At 42.7% G+C, this 22088-nt stretch overlaps 1 protein-coding gene across 1 annotated transcript in view; it reads right to left on the bottom strand.

The window, feature by feature from the left end:
• The window catches only part of Tbx20 (T-box transcription factor 20), a 55702-nt gene extending 34202 nt beyond the window's left edge, over positions 1 to 21500 (bottom strand). The window contains exons 1-5 of the mRNA XM_038323226.1: positions 20929 to 21500; positions 17762 to 18011; positions 16624 to 16788; positions 12735 to 12843; positions 6014 to 6172 (exon numbers count right to left, since the gene is read on the bottom strand). Coding sequence (XP_038179154.1) covers positions 6014 to 6172; positions 12735 to 12843; positions 16624 to 16788; positions 17762 to 18011; positions 20929 to 21055 — 810 coding nt within the window. The 5' untranslated portion in view covers positions 21056 to 21500. The remainder of the gene's footprint in view (positions 1 to 6013; positions 6173 to 12734; positions 12844 to 16623; positions 16789 to 17761; positions 18012 to 20928) is intronic.
• Positions 21501 to 22088: the final 588 nt, after the last annotated feature.

A 22088-nucleotide genomic window follows, 5' to 3' on the forward strand; every position in this document is an offset into this window, starting at 1 on the left:
ATGGTTCTGCAAATTATGTTAAACTGTGTGTTAACCTAGAATGCTTAAAAACATTCTATTTGCTTTGGGTTTTTTTTTATGGTTTTTCATGACAGAGTCTCTCTGTAGTTTTGGAGTCTGTCCTGGAACTCACTTTTGTAGACCAGACTGGCCTCGAACTCAGAGAGATCCGCCAGCCTCAGCCTCCTAAGTGCTGGGATTAAAGGTGTGCACCACCACCACCCGGCTTTAATTTCACTTTCTTATTTCAAGATTAAACAACACACGCACACACACACATACAACCACATACATACATACATGCATACATATATTCATACACATATGTAAATGAGTGTGTGTGTATGTGTGTGTGTGTGTGTGTTGGTTTTTTGAGACAGAATCTCTCTACATACTCCTTGCTATCCTAGAAATCACTATGTAGACCAAGTTGACCTCAGTCTCACAGAGACTGCCTCTGCCTCCTGAGTGTTGAGTCTAAAAGTTTGTACCATCATATCTAACTGCAAAATAATTTTAAATAATAAAATTTTTATTTTCTAAGTAACAGCAAATCATAAAAAGTTCAGACATTAGTAGCCATTTAACTGCTTGTTCATTTCCGGGCCATCCAGACCCCGAAATAACCACACAGAAACTGTATTAACTAAATCACTGCCTGGCCCATTATCTCTAGCTTCTTACTGGCTAACTCTTACATATTAATTTAACCCATTCCTAATTAATCTGTGTATGACCATGTAGCTGTGGCTTACTGGCTAAAGTTCTGGCGTCCATTTCTGGCTTCTCTCTGATTTCACCCTTCTTCCTCCCAGCATTCAGCTTAGTTCCCTGCCTAGCTAAGTTCTGTCCTACTATAGGTCCAAAGCAGTTTCTTATTCATTAGTGGTAATCGCAGCCTACAGAGGGGAGTCCCACATCAGACATCCCTTTGTAGAACTGAGGATAACGAAACGAGTGGCTGTGAGAATGGATGAGAGGAAGCGGCTAACCACCTGGACCTACTCGCACAAACTCCGCACAGGAAGTCCACAGCCTGCAAAGCTGCTGCCCTGTTAAACCAGAGACACAGATCTTATTATCACTCAATTATTTTAAGATTTACTTTTATTGTGTGTATATGTATGTGTCTATGTGGGCTGATGTTTACTACATGTGTGCAAGAGCCTGCAGGAGGCAGACGTAGGCATCTGATCCTCTGGTGGAAAAATGCCAGATGTCATTTCTGGGAACCAAAGCCCAATCCTCTGCTTTGGATCAAGGAGCCATCTCTCTACTCCCCTGAATCAGCTTTTAAAAGCAGCAAGATTCTTCACTTGGTGAAGAGAACGTATTGACAAATAAGAATAGCACTACATACTACATAATAGCACATGCATACTACAGAAATCCTGCCATGCGTATGTTCATGTACATGCAAAGACGCATGTTTTTGCTATGATTGCAATGACAGAGAGTAATGCATGGGAAACCAGAAAATTCATTAATTTTACCATTGCTATTATCTGTAAATAAGTGTATTCACAATTAGAGGGCAGATTTGTGACGCCACCAGCAGTGCATGGAAAGACAACTTTATGGCGGCTGTTATTCTTATCCGCTGTCACAACACTGGACTAGGAATCCAGCTGGGGTCCCAGCCATAAGGTAAAATTGGCCCTTGGAGACCATTTCTCCAATTATCAGGAGGAGGTCTGACCAAAGGCATTTAGAAATGAAACCTGACCTACACTTCAACTCCACAGCAATGATCTGCCAGCTCAAAAACAATGCATGACCTTTAAATCTTAAATTATAAAATAGTTTGTTGAAAGTATAATGTATTTAGCATTTATCTAATAATGTAAAGAAATGCAATCATCCCCTTGCAAAAAGCAGAAGAAGAAATGGGTGAAAAGGTCCCATTTTCATTAATTTTAAATAAAAGTACCGGTGTCAATAAGTAAGAAGGTTTCACACACACACACACACACACACACACATATACACACACACACACACACACACACACACACTTTCAGAAACTTTGACTTGAATTTATCAGACATAAAAATAATAGTCATATCAAAGTTTAAGACAGAGGGAAATGGGTCCAAGTGGAAACTTTTTAATCCCTCCCCCTTCTCATCTTAGAAAACATTTTGTTGATGCTATGCATAGTATGTATTTCCTTTGTATCATATTTATTTTTGTGTGTTTACTGTAGGTAAATTAGTACACGCAGTGTGACATTGAAAAAGCAGCTGACTCCAGGAGCCCTGGAGGTGAGGTAGGGAGAAGACAGCACACCACCCACTGAAAATGGCAGTTCCTGAACTGATTTCTAAAGAGACCTGGGTCAGCTTTATTTGCTGAAGGAAATCTATCAGCCAGTTTTGCAAATGGCCCTCCTATATTAAGCCACATCTATGGATGGTTTTATGCTAAGGATGGCATTGAAAGTGGATTACAGAAATAAACCCAGGGGTCTAAGGAGAAAGATGCTTCTATTGTGGGTTATTCCATGGTGAAATGGCCTACTAATCCTATTAATCTTTAGACTTTATGATGCAATCAAAGATTGATGGGTTCTTGGGACTAAATTTTGAACCCACTTGTTCTTTCAATTAGAAAAATAAACATTAGCGAGAGGAATAATGAATGTCAGAATCTGCATTAGTTACCATTTTAGCTTATTTTGATATAGTAACATTTTCAAATTCAGCTTTCAAGCTATTGGCCTTGGAAGTGATTACTTTATTGCTTGCAATTCAACTTAGACGGAGGAGTTAGGACCCAGAAGGTCAAACCTTCTTGACAGGCCTGGCACTTATCAAATATGTAGCCATGAGTGAGTGTCCTAACCACTTGCAACTTCAGTTTCATTATCTACAAAATGATACTCACCGGACTCCCATCAGGGCTTAATGTCAGAATTAAACAAGATTATTGAGAAAAATGTAGAAGGATTTTTCTAAATTAAAATAACCAGCCTAGACAATGAATCTTAGTTGGAGCTTAGTACAAGAGGGGAAGAAACAAAATCACAATGGGCACTATGGGTCAACACTAAAATTTAGATGACCTGACATCGAATGAAGGAATACTTCTAATAGATCTTCTGGGCTGTCTTAAAGACAATATGGTCACAACAATAATATCCTCACAGTGGGACCGTGCTTGCTGGACAGAGTCAGCTTCAGTCGATGAGACTAGCATCTTAGTTTGGATTGGCAGAACAGTACAGGCAGGGGGAAAAGGAGCGGACAGAATGAAGCAAGCTTGGTAACAGTTGATTATAAAACCTGGCTGGAGAGTGCATGCCATTCATTTAACCATTTGCTTATAAGACTTTCCTTCTGACACTGAAGTTTTTCTGAGTAAATAGGTTAGTGAAAAAATAATTCCGTGAGACTATCAAATATCTTTGCTACAGTGAGCCTAGCTTACACTTGGCCCTCTTGTTGAGGATAGTAACCCTCACATGATACTCACCAATATCCTGTGTGAGCATAGTCCCACACAGCCAATAAACAGTGTGTGTGTGTGTGTGTGATGAGGGAGGAACAATAACTTAAAACCCTCTGGGAAAGATGTCTAAGAGTCCACCAGAATCAGAAGCTGAGAGAAAAAGGCGTTCTGCCCCTCTGACACTCAGTTCAGAGATCAAGGACTATAATAACTGCCTTGCTTCAGATCCATGATGGGCACAGCAAGTCACCTCAGTTTCCCCCGCTGCGTACTGCATCATAAACTACTGTTTATCTGATTTAATAATAGTCCTGCAAAGATTAGATAAAATCAATCCTTTAAGTGGCACTTTGTACAATAGCAAGCACCCAAAGTCTAGCCCCCTTTATGTAAGCTATGCGCTGTGGCAGAAGGCCTGCTGGTGGTCTTTTTAGGATGTCTCCTTCGCCTATCAAAATAAATCTAAGGTATTGCGCATGGAAACGTCCCTCCATATTGGTTCTAGTTCATTGCATTTCTGTTTAAAAAATAAAAGTTGTAATTTACTCTTTCTAACTTTGTCCCTCTTAAAAGGGAATCCTGAGAGCAGCATTGAAGTTTCCACACGACGATTTTATTTCATCCCCAAACATCAACAAGGTTCTTAAAAGTGTTATACATCTAGTATTGTATCATAAAGTTACACATTCACTTAGTGGAAATGAGCTTAATATTTCTCGGAACCTGTGAGACCCATGTTCCACGTGCTTTCCACAAAGTGCGGATGTGGCTTCAAAGATCAAGATCTTCAGGGCTTTGGGATGTTGTGGACTTTATTCACAAAGTTTTACTTGGATAGTCTCTGAAAGTCTCTTCTTTTGTGCTATCATTTTGGAGAACAAAGAGATGGCACTGTTTATATAATAAGGTAATTTATGTAACAACTGTGCATTGATTTATCTTAGCAGATATGCCAACAAATTTTAATTTCATTTATTTATTTAAACGTGTATGTGCACGTGCATGCGTGTGCACGTGCATGTGTGTGTGTGTGTGTGTGTGTGTGTGTGTGTGTGTGTGTGTGTTTTCCAGGGATCTGCCTCAGGTAAGCGGTCACAAGTGCCTCTACCTGTTGAGCCGTCTCCATGCACAACCGCTGACATTTTAAAGTCCAAGTGTGGCTAAGCACTCTTGGCACTGCTGAGCAGTCCTGCAGGTCCCAAGGCATGTTGGTACACATTGTCCCATCCGCGGTGCACTGCAGTCTCCAAATACAGTCTGGTTAGTTCTTAGCCCCAGCTTACAAGCCAGGGAAATGGCAGCCATAGCTGTGAAATGAACACGAGCCTTCTCCACCCACTCTGGCCATTCTTAAATACGTCTTCTGTCTGTCCCTACTTCTTTTTCTTTAAGATTTATGTTTCTTTTATGTATGTGAGTGCTCTGTCTACACGCACATCTTTATACCAGAAGAGCGCATCAGATTCCAGTTTCAATGGCTATGCACCACCATGTGGCTGCTGGGAATGGAACTCAGGCCCTCTGGAACTCAGCCCCCTTCCCACTTTCTTATTTGCATAGGACTACCTGTGCTTTCAGCTTTCTCCTGACTCCCCAGAGTCTCTGGATCTCCTCTGCCTATCCATGTATGCTGGATTCTCAGCCAGCAGGCAGTATGATTGTTTTCCATTCCAAACCTACACCACAGCATGACAAGAGGAAGGCAAGCACCTAGCTACTTATAGCTAATCAAACAAAAGCAAAATGAAGAACTCTGAACAGACTCATTGTCAATTAAACTAAAGGTAGAAGACCTTTTACTAAGTGCACTCAGGGGAATCCTACTTCCTGCTTTGTTGTTTGTTTATTTGTTTGTTTGTTTGGTTGGTTGGTTGGATTTTTTCCTGCAGAAAAGTTTCTCACTCTTCCTTCTCCTCAGCTTCCTGGCCATACCATTCAGCTTCAGTATTGCTACAAACCTGTCAGCATTCTGCTGACCATGAAAGAATAAAATGTTTGAGCAAGTGCCTAACAGCACTCAGCTTTATTGGGACAACAATAAATATTTACTAAGACTAAATCTCATGCATGATAGTCCAGTTGGAAATATGGTGTCTGACAGAGAGTAGAAGAGAGGACCTGATGTTGTGAGCTGGATATCTTGACGTCAATGAAATATCCAACTGAAGCTTATTATTTAAAGAGCCATTCACAACCATTTTCCCTATCCTCAGTTGTAGCTAAGCTAGTCTCACAAAATTCCTCAAGTGTTAGTAATTTGGGCAGCTGTCTACAAGGTTTGCTTCTGTTAGGAAAACAAAAAGAGCATGCGTCTGCAGGAGGAGGAACCAGTACCAGGGAGCTCCCTGCAGAAGGTACACTGGGATGGATTCAGGTTAGGGCTCAGCTACCAGACAGCCCGTACTACAGAACACAGGTCTTAGAAGATAAGCTGATGCAATACATGGTCCCTCAATACCTGATGCTATGATGCTGACGTTCAATAGCTCTCTCCAAAGAAACTTCCGTTTTGAGTACCGGGAAACCCCTTGTGCAGGAGGTGAACTGCGAAAGGCCCACTCACCAGCTGGTTCTGGTAGGCAGTGACTGCTGTGAACACTGTCTCTGGAAAGATGAATGTTCTGAATTCTTCAGACTTCAGATTGAGCAGGGAGGCCGTGTGGTCTTTCTTCTTTATGATGTGCACCCGTGGCTGGTACTTATGCATTGAGTTCAGAATGATCTACAGTGAAGAGATGGGAAGTCCTGAGTTTCACATCCTTAACCCATCCATCTACAACTTCAAGTTCAATTCTAGGAGTAGGACCAACCCTTTCCCTTCTGTCAAGTCATCCTCATACAATTAGAGAGTCAGAGAGGTGAACATTTTACCAAAACAACCACAAATCACAGGAGCCCATCTTCTAAGAGGATGGAGACAGGAGAGAAGGCATTGGAGGCATGCTGCATGTATTAGATTGAGTGTGTGTGTGTGTGTGTGTGTGTGTGTGTGTGTGTGTGTGTCTGTGTCTGTGTGTGTCTGTGTGTTTCTCCGGGTGTTCCTGCATGAGGACACATGCGTTCATGCATGTGGAGGCCAGGTTGAACATTGGGTGTTTTCCTCAGTCTCTTCCTCTAGACAGCGTCTCTCACTGAACCTGGAGTACACTGACTAAAAGACTGGCCAGTGAGCTCCAGGATCCAGCGGGCTCCACCCTACAGCAGCCATTGCTGAAACCTGTCTTTTGTGTTGGTGCAGAGGATCCAGAGGCCCTCATGCTTACGTGGCAGGCATGTTACCAACTGACCCATCTCCTCAGACCAAGTTTTATTAATTTTTCAAAATCAACCCTTGGGCCAATGAAATGTCTCAGTGAACAAAGATGCTTGCCTCCAAGTCTGATGAATTGGATTTGATTCCTGGGAGCTACATGACGGAAGGAGAGAACAGACTACTGGAAGCTTTCTTCTGAGCTTTATACGTGCTCTGTGGCATGAATGCACACACATACACACAGACACACACACACACACACACACACACACACACACACACACACACAGAGAGAGAGAGAGAGAGAGAGAGAGAGAGAGAGAGAGAATAAATAAATAAATAAATGCACTTGAAGATCTGGAGAGATGCCTCAGTGCTAAGAGCTCTTGTTGCTCTTGCAGTATGCACATGGTGCATATACATGCTGGCAAAACACTCAAACACATAGCACAAATGAATTAAAATAATAATAAGTTTTTAAAATTTTTTGGTTTTTGGTCTATTCAGACCATAAAATGCATGTTTACATTTTCTAAATAAAAAAAAAAAACAATATTTTGTAGGCCAGACTGTAATTTACAGAGGAAAAAAGTAAAATGATTTAGAAATACAGTTTTATATTAAACAGGCATGGATTAAAAGTTCAAAACTTCCACTTCATGGCTCTTTTGTAGGCCAAGTGAGAGAATCTCTCCAACCTAGGCAGCCTCAAAAGCAAATATGGTACTAACTTCACAGGGCCATGGTGAGGATAGAGGAATGTAACTTTGAATTTTTTTTTATTATTCGTGTGTTCATGAATTTGTATAGGTACCCATGCAGGCCAGAAGAGGGCATTAGATCCTTTTTGGCTGTAGCTACAGGTATTTGAGAACTGCCTGACAGGTGCTGGGGACTGAACTCAGATTCTCAAGACAGAGAAGCAAGTGTTCCTTAACCACTGAACCATCTCAACCATCACTAAAGACTATAGCCCTGAGGGGCTGGAGAGATGGCTCAGAGGTTAAGAGCATTACCTCCTATTCCAAAGGTCCTGAGTTCAATTCCCAGCAACCACATGGTGGCTCACAACCATCTGTAATGGGGTCTGCTGCTCTCTTCTGGCCTTCAGTCATACACACAGATAGGATATTGTATACATAATAAATAGATAAATAAATAAATTTTTAAAAAAAGACTGTAACCCTGTAAGGCACACAAAAATAGGAAGTGTTCAAAAATGGGAACTACTTTTTGAAAAAGAAAAATGACAATTTCTTTGACCCCAACTTCCAGTTGTAAAACTAAACTTTACCAATGTCATGGCCATCTTCTATGCTGCAGCTACCAAAGTTGCAAGTTCATAGCGATGGTAAACATATCTTGGTTAAAAGGGCAGCTGAGAAATAGCATTTTCATTTATCCTATAATGAGTGTATAACTATTTTGCCACTGTACAAAATGAGCAACAAAACCTGTTAGTACTTGTTTGCTCACTGACCTGTTTTTTTCCAGGCAGGGCTTCACTTTGTACCCCAGGCAGGTCCTGAAACCTTGGCAACTTTCTTGCCTCTGCCTCTTGAATGCTAGGATTACAGGCCTGAGCTACCACATTTGACAAAACAAAACTCATTTTTAGGTATAAAATGTTTCCCATGTGTCTCCACTGACAGCTACTTAAATGTACAAAACCTCTCTAACTTTTCTGGAATTGGAAGTTTGGCTGTATCCTCTCCTTAAACACCTTGCAAATAAATCCCCTGGCCTCAGGAAGCACCTCATAAATGGTACTTTGGGGCCAATAGGTGTTTGCTATGTTGACATGGTGACTGAGGGCCCCCTTGGTTTCTTGACTAACGTGGATGGATGTGGTGAAGGAAGGAAAGTTGCTGCTGAGTGTGTTTACAAACTCCACTAGATACTGCGGATAACTGATATGTGGCAGATATATGCATCTTTGGGTGATGCCCCTGTGGATTTAAACAACCTTAAACAGGGCCAGGCATGGTGGTACATGCCTTTAATCCCAGCTCTCAGGAGGCAAAGGCAGAAATAGGTGGATCTCTGTGAGTTCAATTTCAAGACGACCCTGATCTACATAATGTGTTCCAGGACAATCAGGGATACATGGAGGAAACTCTGTCCCAAGCAAACAAACAAACAGAACAAAACAAAAAACAGAAAAGTAAATCAAATAAAATAACAACCTTAGATCAAAAATATTGTGCCTATGCTGAACATACATATTTTTCCCCTTGGCTTATTCCCTAAATGATTTAACCTACTAACTATTCACATAATACTTGCATTCAATATTACCAGTAACCTACATAGCACTCATAATATAGAGGAAATTATATGTCAATAGTGTCCCGTTTTATTAAGTGACTTGGGCCATGGCTTTACTATTTCCAGAACACCTTAGAAACAATGTTCATATAGTCAGTGTCTCTCTGCCAATCTCTCTGACTTGTAAATCAAGCTCGAGTTATTAAATAGGATTGAACTTTGTACCTGCTACACTTTCTAGTCTCAAACCAGAATAAGAACAACTAAGGAGAAAGAGATCTTCAAATGTATTAAAATAAGTTTTGAAAAAGAACCTCATTTTTCTGTATAATGTACTTCCTCCAAGGAGTCCAAAACAATGAGACTTGATCATAGACCTGCATTCAGCTTGAAGTAATAAAGGCAAATATTTGTCTCCTAATATAAAATGTCTTTCAGAATTCCTTATATGTTCAACTGAGAAGATAAGAGCATTCAAATAACATTCCCACTCACCCACATGTACACATATTGAACTGAGATCAAAAAAAGCAAACAAACAAACAAAAACAAAATCCTTCAATTTAAATAACACCCCTCATACACCTAAGCTCCAGGCTGGCTCAGACTCCAAGGTCTGCTGACGCTCCTCCAGACCCCACAGAGCTGAGAGCCATCAGAAATGCACACTCGGCTGTCCTGAGAACATACCTTCCTGGGAACAGTGATGTTCCTGTCAGAGACTCAAGAGTATTTGTGTGGGGGGGGGAGGGAAGGAAGGGGGGGAGAGAGAGAGAGGAGAGAGAGAGAGAGAGAGAGAGAGAGAGAGAGAGAGAGAGAGAGAGAGAGAGAGGAAAGGAGGGAGGGATGGGGAGGGGAGGGGAGGGGGGACCTTTGGGACTGGATAAGGAGCACTGGTTGCTCTTCCAGAGGGCCTAGGTTCAGTTCCAAGCATCCACACGGTAGCTAACAACTGTCTATAAATCCAGTTCCAGGGGATCCGACACCCTCCCACAGATAAAACATCAATGCACATAAATTAAAAATAAATTTAAAGAGAGAAAGTTCATCAATCTGATCCCATGAAGCTGGATAAATAATATATTACCTAAGGACCGTTCTTACTCAATTTCTGATGACATTCAGATTCTAGTGACAAAGGGGAATATTAAATCAGACAAGTTTTGAGGCTAGAGTAAATATAAGCAGCCACCGACAACTGAAGTATTGACAACATCTAACTGACACGCAATTGGGCTAGATCTCAAAACCCTTGAAACTGATGCTAAAATAAATCATTTAAATTCTGGGTAAATAATCTACCATTGAAGTCTAAAGATTTTTTCTGAAGAATCCTAAAGAATTCTAGAACTTTTATATGTAGAAAATGCAACAGAATTTTCTTTTTAATTGTACTTTCTCTCTGCAAAAATTCCAGTTGGAATCTAAAATATTTTAATTTGAATCACATTAAATAAGACGGATGACTGACCTACAAAGAATACCTCAGATAGTTCATAAATCTTAACCTGACAAAAAAAAAAAAAAAAAAAAAAACCCACTGAGTGGAAGCATCGCCTGTTTTTCTTGAAGGGCAAAATAGGCCAGCACTGAAAAGGCTATTACCTTTCCAAAAGGGGAAACAACAGAAGCTCCTTAACCCATTTCCAATGTCTCTCCAATGCTACCCACAAGATACGCGGTCAGCCTGATGTGACTGTAGTAAGCCAAGAAGGTTTCCTGGGGGCACATGATAGGGACACCAACTCAAGTCATTTGTTTAGTTCTAGGTTCCGTTGAACTCTCTGAAGCCGTCTCTAGAACTCTCTCACTTATTTTCCTCCGTATTTCACAGATCCAAGAAAAACTAAGCCTTAAAGTCACAAGAACCTTATTTAGTAAAATGATAAGATAGTTATATATTACTATATAACTATAATCATTATCCAAGGAAAGAAACTATGAAGGAAATCATGTGCTTTCCAACCATGAAAACAAAAACAGAGAAACAATATCTTCAAAAGAAGCATGCGCGTCTGCCTTGAGTTTCGCACATAAAATCTAAGAGAATTTTACATCTATTCTATTCAAGAGCATTGAATTATAGGTGCTTGGGCAGTGGCCTACTGAGTAAGAGTGCTTGTCCTAAAAGCAGAAGGTCCTAAGTTCTAATCCCCAGCATCCGCGCCAAAGCTTGGCACAGCTGTATATACCTACAACCCCAGCACTAGGGAACAGGGAGAGGAGGATCTAAGGAGCTCACTTGCCCATTAGTCTGACTGAGACATCAAGCTTTGATTGGAGGAGAGATCCTGTCTTAACATAATAAGGTGAACAGAGGTAAAGGAAGAAACCGGATGCCCGCCCACCTCTGTCCTTGGCATGCATGGCACAGGCACACACACCTACAGACAAATGTGAACACAAGGGCACGCACATGTGTACACATGTGCGCGCACACACACACACACACACACACACACACACACACACACCTACACAGGCACACATAGGAACAGGTACATTCAATCACATCAAAGACAATGCCTGACAAGGAAGGTAGCAAATGGCAAGGGGCCTTTTATCAATGGTTATTTGCTCTATCGAACACTGATAGAAGCTCCGAGCTATATTTTCTCTTGGTCCAACAACCAATAACACTTTTTTCCATCTTACAGTGAAGTCTTTACCTACATCAAATAAAATTTGGTTTGGTTTGGTTTGCTTATTGAGACAAGGATTTGGTTTGGGTGTGTTACTGGGACCAGGTTGCCTCCTCCTGGCTCCACCTCCCCTGGAGAAATGACAGGTGAGCAGCATGTCCTCTGCTCTGTTTCTAATTGCAAATGTTGTCTGTCTTCACACTTGTGCACCTCGCCCAAAGGGCAGACAACCGCCCGCTGCAACCAGTACAGCCAAAACAAAAACTTTTCCTGGAAGAAAAGAGTAATGGCAGAGCATGCAGGGACACACACAGACTCTGGGTTCCTTTTAGGGAGAAAAGAGAACAACTTTATTCTACAATTTGGTGTATTTATTTGGTGCAGAGCAGTGTCACGTGGGGTGCCAGACCGCCTCATCTAGAACCTTAGCAGTCACAGGGCTCTGAACTCCCTCTCAAGCACGTCCTCTGAGAGACACACCTGTGGGCAGGCGTTTTCCTCCTGGCTCTCGATAGCCCTGCTGTTTTCCCAAGAAGACATGTGAATGCCAAAGGCAAGATTAACTGGGTCAGAGTTTGCCCTAGGTTTAGGGTTGCCTTTAACAAATGCTCTAGAGGCTTTAGCGGGTCTGTACAGCTACAAACGTGAGCCAAAGCTTTGCAGGATTCTTTGGAAATGAGGTCCTCTCCACTCTGCTGCAGGTGCAGAGTGATGCGCTCTGCAGAATGCACTTAGGAGGCTCCCACAGGAAGTCTTAGTCCTACTTTTTTATCCGTAAGATGCTTAACACAAAAATATGCTTGATGGCCTCCCTAAACTCACATTTCCTTTGTCTTGTTAGAAAATGTAGTGTTTGCAAACATATTAGGAGATCCTTGGCACAGAAGGTCCCAGACCTCTTTGTACAAACAGTACAACATGGCATCTGCATGAATGGCTTTAACAAAAGCAGTCAAGGTTCCCTGGAGAACGTGAGTGTTCTCAAACAATGACTCCTAGATGGATAGCAGGAAGTTTGGAAAATTGGGAGAGGGAAAGGTAGAGGGAGGAGAGAAAGGATATTTAATATAACGTGTCCATTGCTTCTAGAGGAACCTGCAGATGCAAGGCTCTGTACTTACATGGCCATGTTGATCGAGTTCGTTGTTGGTGAGTTTCACCTTTTCAAAAGACACCATCTGTTTGAGGAGCTGCTCGCCAGTAAAGGGGGAGTCTGGATGCACATAGAGTCTAAGAAGAGAATTGGAGAGCTTTATTGAGGTGTGCTTTAAGACTCCCTCTTGAACTAAGCATATTGGCACATGCATCTGTCATCTCAGCACTTGGAAGGCTGAGGTAGGATTAAGAGTTTGAAACTAGCCTGGACTGCATAGTGGGATCCTGGATCAAAACACAACAAAATGGTGCCCTTATTCTAAATGTTTTGATTCTAAAGGAACACAGAGATGTCATGTAAGCGGCACATTTCATTTGTCCTATGTACCTTGAATTTATAAAAATAGCAACACTAAGATAACTCCAAAGCATCTAACAAACTTCTTCATGTCCCAGAGACCTTAGAAGTAATGAATACATTTCTATTATCTGCTGAGCAAGCGATTTTTTAGGGATGAATTGTTTCTGTCTTTTTTTTTTTCTTCCAGTCTACTGGTCTACATTTATCAAATATGGGATCTTACTATTAGAGGATTTAAAAGACTTGTTACAGCAATGAGTACGTTTCTATATAGGCATTACTGTAGAGCAATGAAAAAGAAGCAAGTTAAATGAGGAAATAATTTTAGAGAATCAACTCATTTAAATTCAAAAGTGACTTCGTTTAATTTACTAATACAAGACTGTTGCGTTTTCAGTATAAGACACAGCAAATGTTTTCTAGTGTACAGATAAGAGCTGAGAGCTTACTGCCCTGCCTACTCTAAACTCCACCACACAGCTTCATAGCTATCTGGTTATGCACTGCTAAAGGAGAGTTTTAACTATCTGAATGAACCTCTGGCTATTTAATTGACTCATTTATAAAAGAAACTTAGACAATAAAAAGCTTTGCCAAAGAAAATCTATCGTTTATTGATTAGCTGCTGTGTGGAAGGAATAAACACCCACTGTAGAAGAAAGACTAGCTGTCCCTTCATCCCCACTGCCACACCAGCTACAGCACTGTGTACAGTGTACATTTGAACACTGCTCTCTGCCTCACAAAATTTTTCAAAATCGAAGCGAGATGGCAGAAGACTGAGAAGGAAGGCGACATCCTCTTTTTCATAAGACAAATTACATTTTCCCCTTTCGTCTTTTTTTTTCTTTTTCTTTCTCCTATTTTGTTCTTTTGTTGTTGTTTGTGTGTTGGGAATTGACCCCTGGGCTTGATGCATGCTAAGCTCATGTTGCATCAGGAGCTATATCAGCAGCCCTGACAAATTCCTTTACCCAATGTGTCAGCTTATTTATATGTAAGTTTTACATACCATCCTTGGAGCTGGAATTTGTGAATAGTTGTGCGGGGAAAAGGTCATAGAGCAAACATTACTGGCAATATTTGGGTAGAGAATGAGAAGTCTGTGTCACGGTCTGCCATACAGAAAGACTAAGAATGGGAAGAATCTGTCCCCTTGGTGAAATAAATGAAACAGTCGGAAATGAGGCACAGTGAGACTGACTGATGGGACCAGGGGTCCCACCCCATCCACAGTGGACTCTGCTTCTTGCATTGACTTCCCCCACAGGTGTCATGATTATCTGGTAAATAAGAGTAGTCTTTGATAGTTTGAATACAACAGCATGTCAAGGTTTATCTCTCCAAAGGTATAATTTTAAAAATACTGTTATTTTATTGCTCAGCCTCACATTGCCCTTCTCTCCTAGAATTCCAATTTACTAAAAGATCTAGAAATTGATGACACATTCCTCTTTTATCATATTCACTATATGTAATCACATTAGCATAGATATGAACTTATTTAAGTATAAGTTACAGTAGTGGTATGGAAGTGTAGCATTACTTTTGGTCATGAATAATGCTGTGCCTGTTACAACTACCAGATAATATTATCAAGTATTGTGCTTCCTGATTAGAAATCACTGGCTTCAGTGATTTCTTATGTCTAAGGCATCTTAGACATAGAAGTCTCTTAGAAACTGACCTTCTACTCTCAGCTCAAGCATTCCAATTTCCCAGGTTCCTTCCTCTATGGAGGTGGGAAATCTGGAAAACTATCTTCCATAATAGTAACAACAGCCAGGAATTTCCATGAATTATCTGAAATGTCTCCATTTCATAGTTTTATCTAATATTAGTTTAAATAAGCCAAACTGGGATACATGGAACAACTTACAGGAACCTCCCCTTCCCTCACCCCCCTCCTCCCGACCTAAAATTCCAGCAATAGCTTACACAAGCTTCAGCTAAGATAGCACACTGGTTGACGCTTTTCTTTCTCTAACCAGAACAGATTAGAAGCATAAACAAGCATGTCATATTTATGAAGTACCGCTGGCCTCCAGCATTTGGCCATACCTTCAGAGAGGAAGAAAATGAGGGATAAATAAACGACTAACGAAAAGAAAGGCTAGAGAAAGCAAAAACGAATGTGTGCTCGGAAAAAAAAATGGTTAGAAGTCTGCTCAAATTCATATCTGATCCCCCCCAATTCTCCTTTCTCCTTGAGATCCATGTTAAAAATAAATTAGAAACTGAGCATTTGTGAGCCAGTCATAATGCAATCAGCCAGATGCTGCAGCAGGAGGACCATGAGTTTGAGGACAGCCTGAACTACATAAGACCCTGTCTCAAAAGAAAAAAAAAAGTTTTTAACTGAATTGACTTTTCAGAAGTAAATAATAGAAAACACCAATTCTATTAATTTTAATATCTGTTATGAAGTATTGCTTTTTACTTTAGATGAACAAAATGCCATTTGCAAGTATTTCTTAGTCCTAATTGTTCAATATGCTGATTTGGAAGCCTTGGAAGGCAGTTTTCCTCGCCTGTTTTAAGAACAGAGGGCCAAAGAGTGCTGTTATCTGTTTTCTGGTGCTTCAAACAGGCTGCCAGCCCAGTAGTGAAGCAGAGGCTCCTTCAGGACTGCGTCCAGCACCCCACTGAGTCCGTGGTGTCTGTGGCTGTGGACTGGATGCTTACCAGCCACACCTGCAAGGATTTTAAGTCTGATTCTTGAAATACATGTTTGGCTGTGATCTAACTTTCAGTCAAATACCAAAGATCAGTCAGGAAACATGCAGTTTCTTATTCAAAACAGTGGAGTCAGCGTATGCAATGTCCTGTATAGTAACAGGAGTTGCTACAGCAACAGACTGTAACTCTGGTTATTCTGCTGCTCCTCCTGAATACGCCTCTGAGGAAAATGCTCATGAGAAAGGTTCACAGGAATTTTTAACAACGTAATCAGCAAAGGCAACCAAGAAAACAAGCTGCATCATCTCCTATATATTAGCTGAGTTTAATGTAAAAGAATATTAACTTATTGAATTATGTTTAACCATCAAAATTGTGGAGGGGGAAGAAATTGTTGTCCTTACCTAAAACTTGTGGCACTTGCACGGCTCAGAAACAACTGGTTTTACCCAAATGATACTAGGTGTATGCAGATATAATCACTACTAAGAAAAGGCTTAAAATGTCATAACTATAGTATACACATGAAGATTCAAGGGCAAATAGCAGTGCATTTATATATTCTTACTCAGCACCCTATCAGCAATATTATACTTATATGTCAAAAAGGTCACATTTCTAAAAAAGAATTCAAACTCAAATTTCACGAATACCTGGAATTAATTTTGAGAGATAAAATTAAAGGCAATGTTTTTTCTATGCACAAACTTCACTTTTCTTGAATACTAACTGACAAGTTTTCAGTTCAGTCCTGTGCTGTCCTGGCTTGGAAATCTCTCAAGTCAGAGCCCGGTGGTTAAAAAAAACTTCCCTAAATTTCACATAAATCAGAAGGATTAATCTCTTTGATCTGTAAGAAGTCCAAAGTTACCAACCTGGCTGGTAGAGGAGGGTCAGCCTTGCCGGCCACGAGCCACGAGGACCGATGGTAGGCATAACGATACCTCTTGTTGTCCACCGGGACAATGTCCATCAGGACTATGTACTTGGCCTCGGGATCCACTCCAGAAAATGACACGCGGATGGTGGGGAACATCCTCCTGGCAGAGAGAGAGAGAGAAAGAGAGAGAGAGAGAGAGAGAGAGAGAGAGAGAGAGAGAGAGAGAGAGAGAGAGAGAGAGAGAGACAGAGACAGAGACAGAGACTGGATTCACTCATTGTAAAAGGTTGACCCGAATTAGAGAGAAAGAAAGAGAATTCAAACTATCGGCTATTCAATGCCCGATTTTCCATTTGGTGTTGTTGATTTTGTTTGTCCTGTTTATGAACCCTCAGAGATGTGCCTACAGAGACAGGACTTGCACTGAAAAAAAAAAAAGATTCTGTCTCTTTTACAGGGGCCCCTACCGGTAGTCAGAAATTTTGAGCTTGAGCTTGTTTTGTTTTCTCCCAAATAACCAGAGATGACTCTGTTGCATAACCCATCAAAAATCCCGGGTATTCCTGAGAGAGGGGATTCGTGGAGTTCACTTCTAGAGACCCTTCTGGAATTGCCCAGGGTCTGGCTTATAGGAGCAGCCCGCCTCCCGCGCTCAGGGTCACCGCCTGGGCCTTCTCCCTACTCGGAGCTGTCTTCTGCCCCGGTTTTCAACTAAGTTTTCATTGGAAGCGGGAGACTTTATTAAGAGACATACCGCTGTCTCTTAACAGAACCTTTAGATGTTTCTGTTGCCAAGTCTTCGATTTAGTTTAGTCCTGTTTTGTATACCGGGGAGCCTCTCCTTCCCCCTCCTGCAGTCCCCAGCTGAGCTCCCGCCAACAGCGCCTTTATCCGAACCCAAGATGCCTGGGTGGGAGCAAAGACCATGCTGTGAAAAAGGTCTCCATCTCCGGGTGTGGAGATGCAGGACCTACTTCCAGTTCCGATAATCTTTCTAAGGGAACTGGTGAGAAGCGGAGGCCTCTGAGCTCGGTCACCGCTCATACCCAGGCCCCGGCAGCTCCGATTCCAGTCCCCCGAGAGCGCAGTGTGACAAGCCCATTGCTCTGTATTCTCCCGCCCACGCCAACTACCTTCCCGACTTGGTGATGATCATCTCCGTGCCCAGTTCATGGAATTTGTCCCAGAGCTCCTTCGTTTCCAGGCTACAGGCGATTTTAGCCATCTCCTCGCTGGGGATGATGGGGGTGGTGGGGATCAGTGGCTCGGTGCACAGAGAGGATGAGGAAGGGCTTCCGCCCCCGCTACCGAACTCTGCATGAGCCTCCAGGCTGGTGAGCTCACCCAGGGGCTGAGCGCAGGACGACTTCTCCACGAATTGTTCTAGAGGCAATGAGAAGTAAGATTGACTTGCTGTCACTTAGTTAACAACAGACACTTTACGAAGGAGCTGGGCAGAGTACCCAAAAAAGGCACTTGGTCGCCGCTAAACTCCGCAACTCCAGCAAAAAAAGCATAATCCACCACAGGACAGAAAGTACCTGGGGTGTGCATGCCTGGGGCTGGACGCTAACAGAATCAAATGCGGAGGGTCTATCTAGAACCAGGGCCTATCACCGAGCTGCCTGAAGCTACCTTAAGGATAAAATATAAGTGAGGAAAAGGAAAAGTTGTGATCATGAGGGATAAAATGTTAACTATTACTACAGTCATCCCAGATTCTAGGCTCTGCAGCTACAGAGGGTAGCAATTAGAAACCAGCATCCAGCTTGTTAAATCACAGGGGAGGGCTCTAACAGACTTTGTTTGTTTGTTTGATTGATTGATTGATTGATTGATTGATTGATTGAAGACAGAAACAGATTACTGGGGAGATAATGTAAGCAACTGTTTTTCCTCCAAATAGCCCTGGAAGTGAGGAAAACAATTTCAACCCTAGTCTAGAAGGAAATTAAAGAGACGGTTTCGCCACATATGAGTGGGTTGAAATAGCGCTCCTATGGAGCATACTCCTGCACAGCTGCTAAAAGACTGAACCTCCACAGTAACTTTGTGGAATACAGGGAGGTTTTTTTTTTTTTTTTTTTTACATCCGGCCAATTATCTTTCATTTCTTAAAAAGAAAAAAAGAAAAGAAAAACTATCTGAATCTGCAGTGTGGAGCTGATCCCCCAACCAGACCAGTCTGTTCTCACTGCTCTCAAGAAAAGTCTATCAGCTCCAGTTGTTGGCATGTGCCTGAATATGGGTGTGCTGTGAGCTGGAGTTCGTTCTGAAATGATTTCTTATTCCTCAGACCTCTTAATGTGAGGCTAATACAAAATAGGATTTTGCCCTTTCTTGTCATAAAGCAATAATCTAGCTCATGGAGATGTTTTAAATGAAGGGCAATCAAATTAATTGTCATACAGGCTGTTTCCAGATCAAAGACTGGTTAGACAGTACCACCACCTTATTTTCTAGAAACACTTTTGGAAGGAAATTCACACCACATATTTATAGGGGATCAAAAGGCAAACTGAACTTCTCATAGTTGCAACAGCTGCCAGGTGAGCTCTCTCAGCATCACCTGGCCTGAGCATCGCAGACACCGAGAAGGAAGACAAGGAAACAGGGCTGCTCCAGTACATCCGATACCCTCGAGTGATGGAGCATGGGGCACAGGGGAAACCCACCCCTTGCGGTTTTGTTCTGTTTTTCAATGAAAACACACTACTGTCTCTTAACGGAACCTTTAGGTGTTTCTGTTGCCAAGTCTTCAATTTAGTCATTTAATATGCTCTGTTGGACTGGAGAATGTAAGGGATCAGAAAAGGAATAGGCAAGAGCTGTTCTCCAAACAGTTGAACAAACGCTCTTCAGATACTGAGCCGGTAGCTAACTGGGGGGAGGTTGCTGAGAGCCAGGACTGGCTAGCATTTAGAATTTGTAATTTTGAGGGGTTCTTTTTTAAGAAAAATTAAAGAGAATACTGATGTAGACATGAGAGTAGAGTTGGCAAGCATCCCAGCCCAGTGATCCCAAGTCTGTCAGGAATTTTGACCTGAGAACTTCATTTTCTATTGGGTATCAAATGAGATGGGGGTATTCCAAAAGAATTCCCCTAACTAGGAAGAATAATGATACTGTTATGACTCTCAGCGGTCCAATTGGAAAATTAGTAGCCAATTCTATGTCTAAAAAAGGACGATTTTGGTGACTAGCTCACTCACTTTCGAAGATTTTGATTTAGATGGAAGTTAAAAGGGGGTGCAGCTTAGAGCTAAGAACTGTGTTTTGACACTGGCATTTCCTTGGTTTCAAGTTGTCTTGGACTCTAGTTCTCTCCTCTTCGCGTGTAGGCTCCTTATTTTTCCAAGCCCCTTAAAGTTCCTTCTCTGCTGTTACCTCGGAGGAAAATTAGTGAATTTTTAAAAAATTTCCCTAAGTTAGCTATTTGATTTTTGGCAGAATTTTAAGAATGGTGGTGATTCAGGTGTGTGATAATTTTTTTCCAAAGACCCTAGAATGAATGGCAACAGCTCTTTCTCTGTGGGTTGGAAGAAGGTTACTGACATTTGTTTTCGTATTTCATACAAATCAAGGTTGCTCTCCTCTCTTGCTCATCTCTCCTCTCTTTAATTTGATTATATAAATTCTATGTCTTCTATAGAAAACATGTCTTCTATAAAGAAAACAGCTTTTGCAAAAGCAGTGTAACTAAACGTAGAGAAATTTAGGGAGAGTTTTGCTAATCTCGACTGAAAATGGCAAATGTAAATGAAGGTTGCAGGTAAGTCTAACCCTTCCTTGGAGAAAGCGTCTCCTGCTTGGAAAACTGGATAATTTTATAGTTCTTGGCAGAGGGGAGAAGGATGTTTGTTGCGATGGAAAAATTAAACTGGTTTCTTGTGAAGTCGTTCAGTATCTTTGATTCCAAGTACATACTCAGGTGTTACACGCAGTGTGGATCCTGGTCTTTAAAAAAATCTTATTTGTCCTTGAATTTGTTTTTATTTGAATTTGCACATGCATACACTATCTACATGACCTCAGGATTCCAGGAAACTCCAGAGAGCAACTACAAACACAAGCTGGATTCCCACGACCTTTAGATGACCGTGAAACCCCCAAAGAAAACTTGCGCAGAGAAGAAAATGAAATCTCCCTCCTCAGACCTATATCTGGTCGATAGTCTGAGTCGTAGAAGCAGATCTGGCCTGGAGAAAATGCCACCCGTGCTGCCCACGAAGCAAACCGCCTGTAGCTAGGGGACATAGAGAAAGACGGCCCCTTTGGATAGCCTAGCACCACGACTTACCCAGGGGTTTGATGGTGTTTTCTGCTGCCTCCTTCTCCTTGGGGCCACCGCTGGACATAAGCGCGGCGATGGAGAAGGCATTGGCTCGAGAGGAGAGCTGGGGCTTTGGTGACGCCGTGAACTCCATGGTCCCCAGCGTGCTATCCTGGTTAGGGACCTGGCCTGCCAAACCGCAGTCCAGCTTCTCCCAAGGGGGACAAAAACCCGAAACGCAGCTCAGAGTTCCCGAGTGCAGTCAGAGAGGAACTGGGGACTCTCGAAGAGTCCGGTCCCACGTCCCCAGAGCTCCACGCTGACCTCTCCAATCCACTAGAGCAAAGACCGGGAGCCGCAGAGACTTCGAACCAGCGGGAAAGCAGGGTGGGGACCAGCCGCGAATTCAAACTGTGTGCAAGCCGCGGGGCACACCAGACGTCAGTTGAGCAAAATGCGGGATGCACCCAAGCCGAGTTCCCCCTCCCTCCCCTGCTGACTGAGGAGTGGCCCGGGCCACCGGGAGGTGACGACCCGCTGTGGGACTCTCGAGGGTGCGGAAAACAGGGAGCCCGACCGCAGCTTTGCAGTGCGCAGCAAGGCGCGACCTACACTGCGCCTGGGCTCCCGCGGCCCCGCGCCTTAATTTGCTGGTGGCGGCCGTTCCTGCCTGCAACAGCCAGTCAGAGTGGTCTCACGTCACCGCTTCCTGGCTGTGTGGCGTGGGGCGGGGCCAAGCGACGCCTGCCGGAGTGCTTGGGGCGCGTCGCCCTCCTGCCTCAGCGCTCTGGAAAGAGAACTGGGCACCCCTCACAGTAAATAGTGCCACCAACAGGGTGACGCAGCTGCCTCTGTCACCTCTGCCCGGTGTCTCAGACCCCGCGGGAGGGCGGCACGCGGTGTCTCGAGCTGCACTTTCACTGCCGCCCAGAAGATCCAGGGATTGCGCGCGTAGCGCAGGATCCGACGCCACCAGAGGAAGCCCCTCCGAGTTCAGCTGTTTCCACTCTTGCCTACTAGCGTTCAAAAGTTTCCAGATAGCTGAGAAGAGTAGCGAAAATTTCGCATCGCTGAGTGGCATTAACCTGGTTAACGCCGCACAGTCCCCAGGGCTAGGTTCCCCACTTGACGGTCCCCCAAGTCACACCTACTTTCTCGGAGAGCTGCAGAGGTGCATCCCAGGGAAA

Source organism: Arvicola amphibius, chromosome 3 (genome assembly GCF_903992535.2).
Source record: "Arvicola amphibius chromosome 3, mArvAmp1.2, whole genome shotgun sequence".
NCBI lineage: Eukaryota > Metazoa > Chordata > Mammalia > Rodentia > Cricetidae > Arvicola > Arvicola amphibius.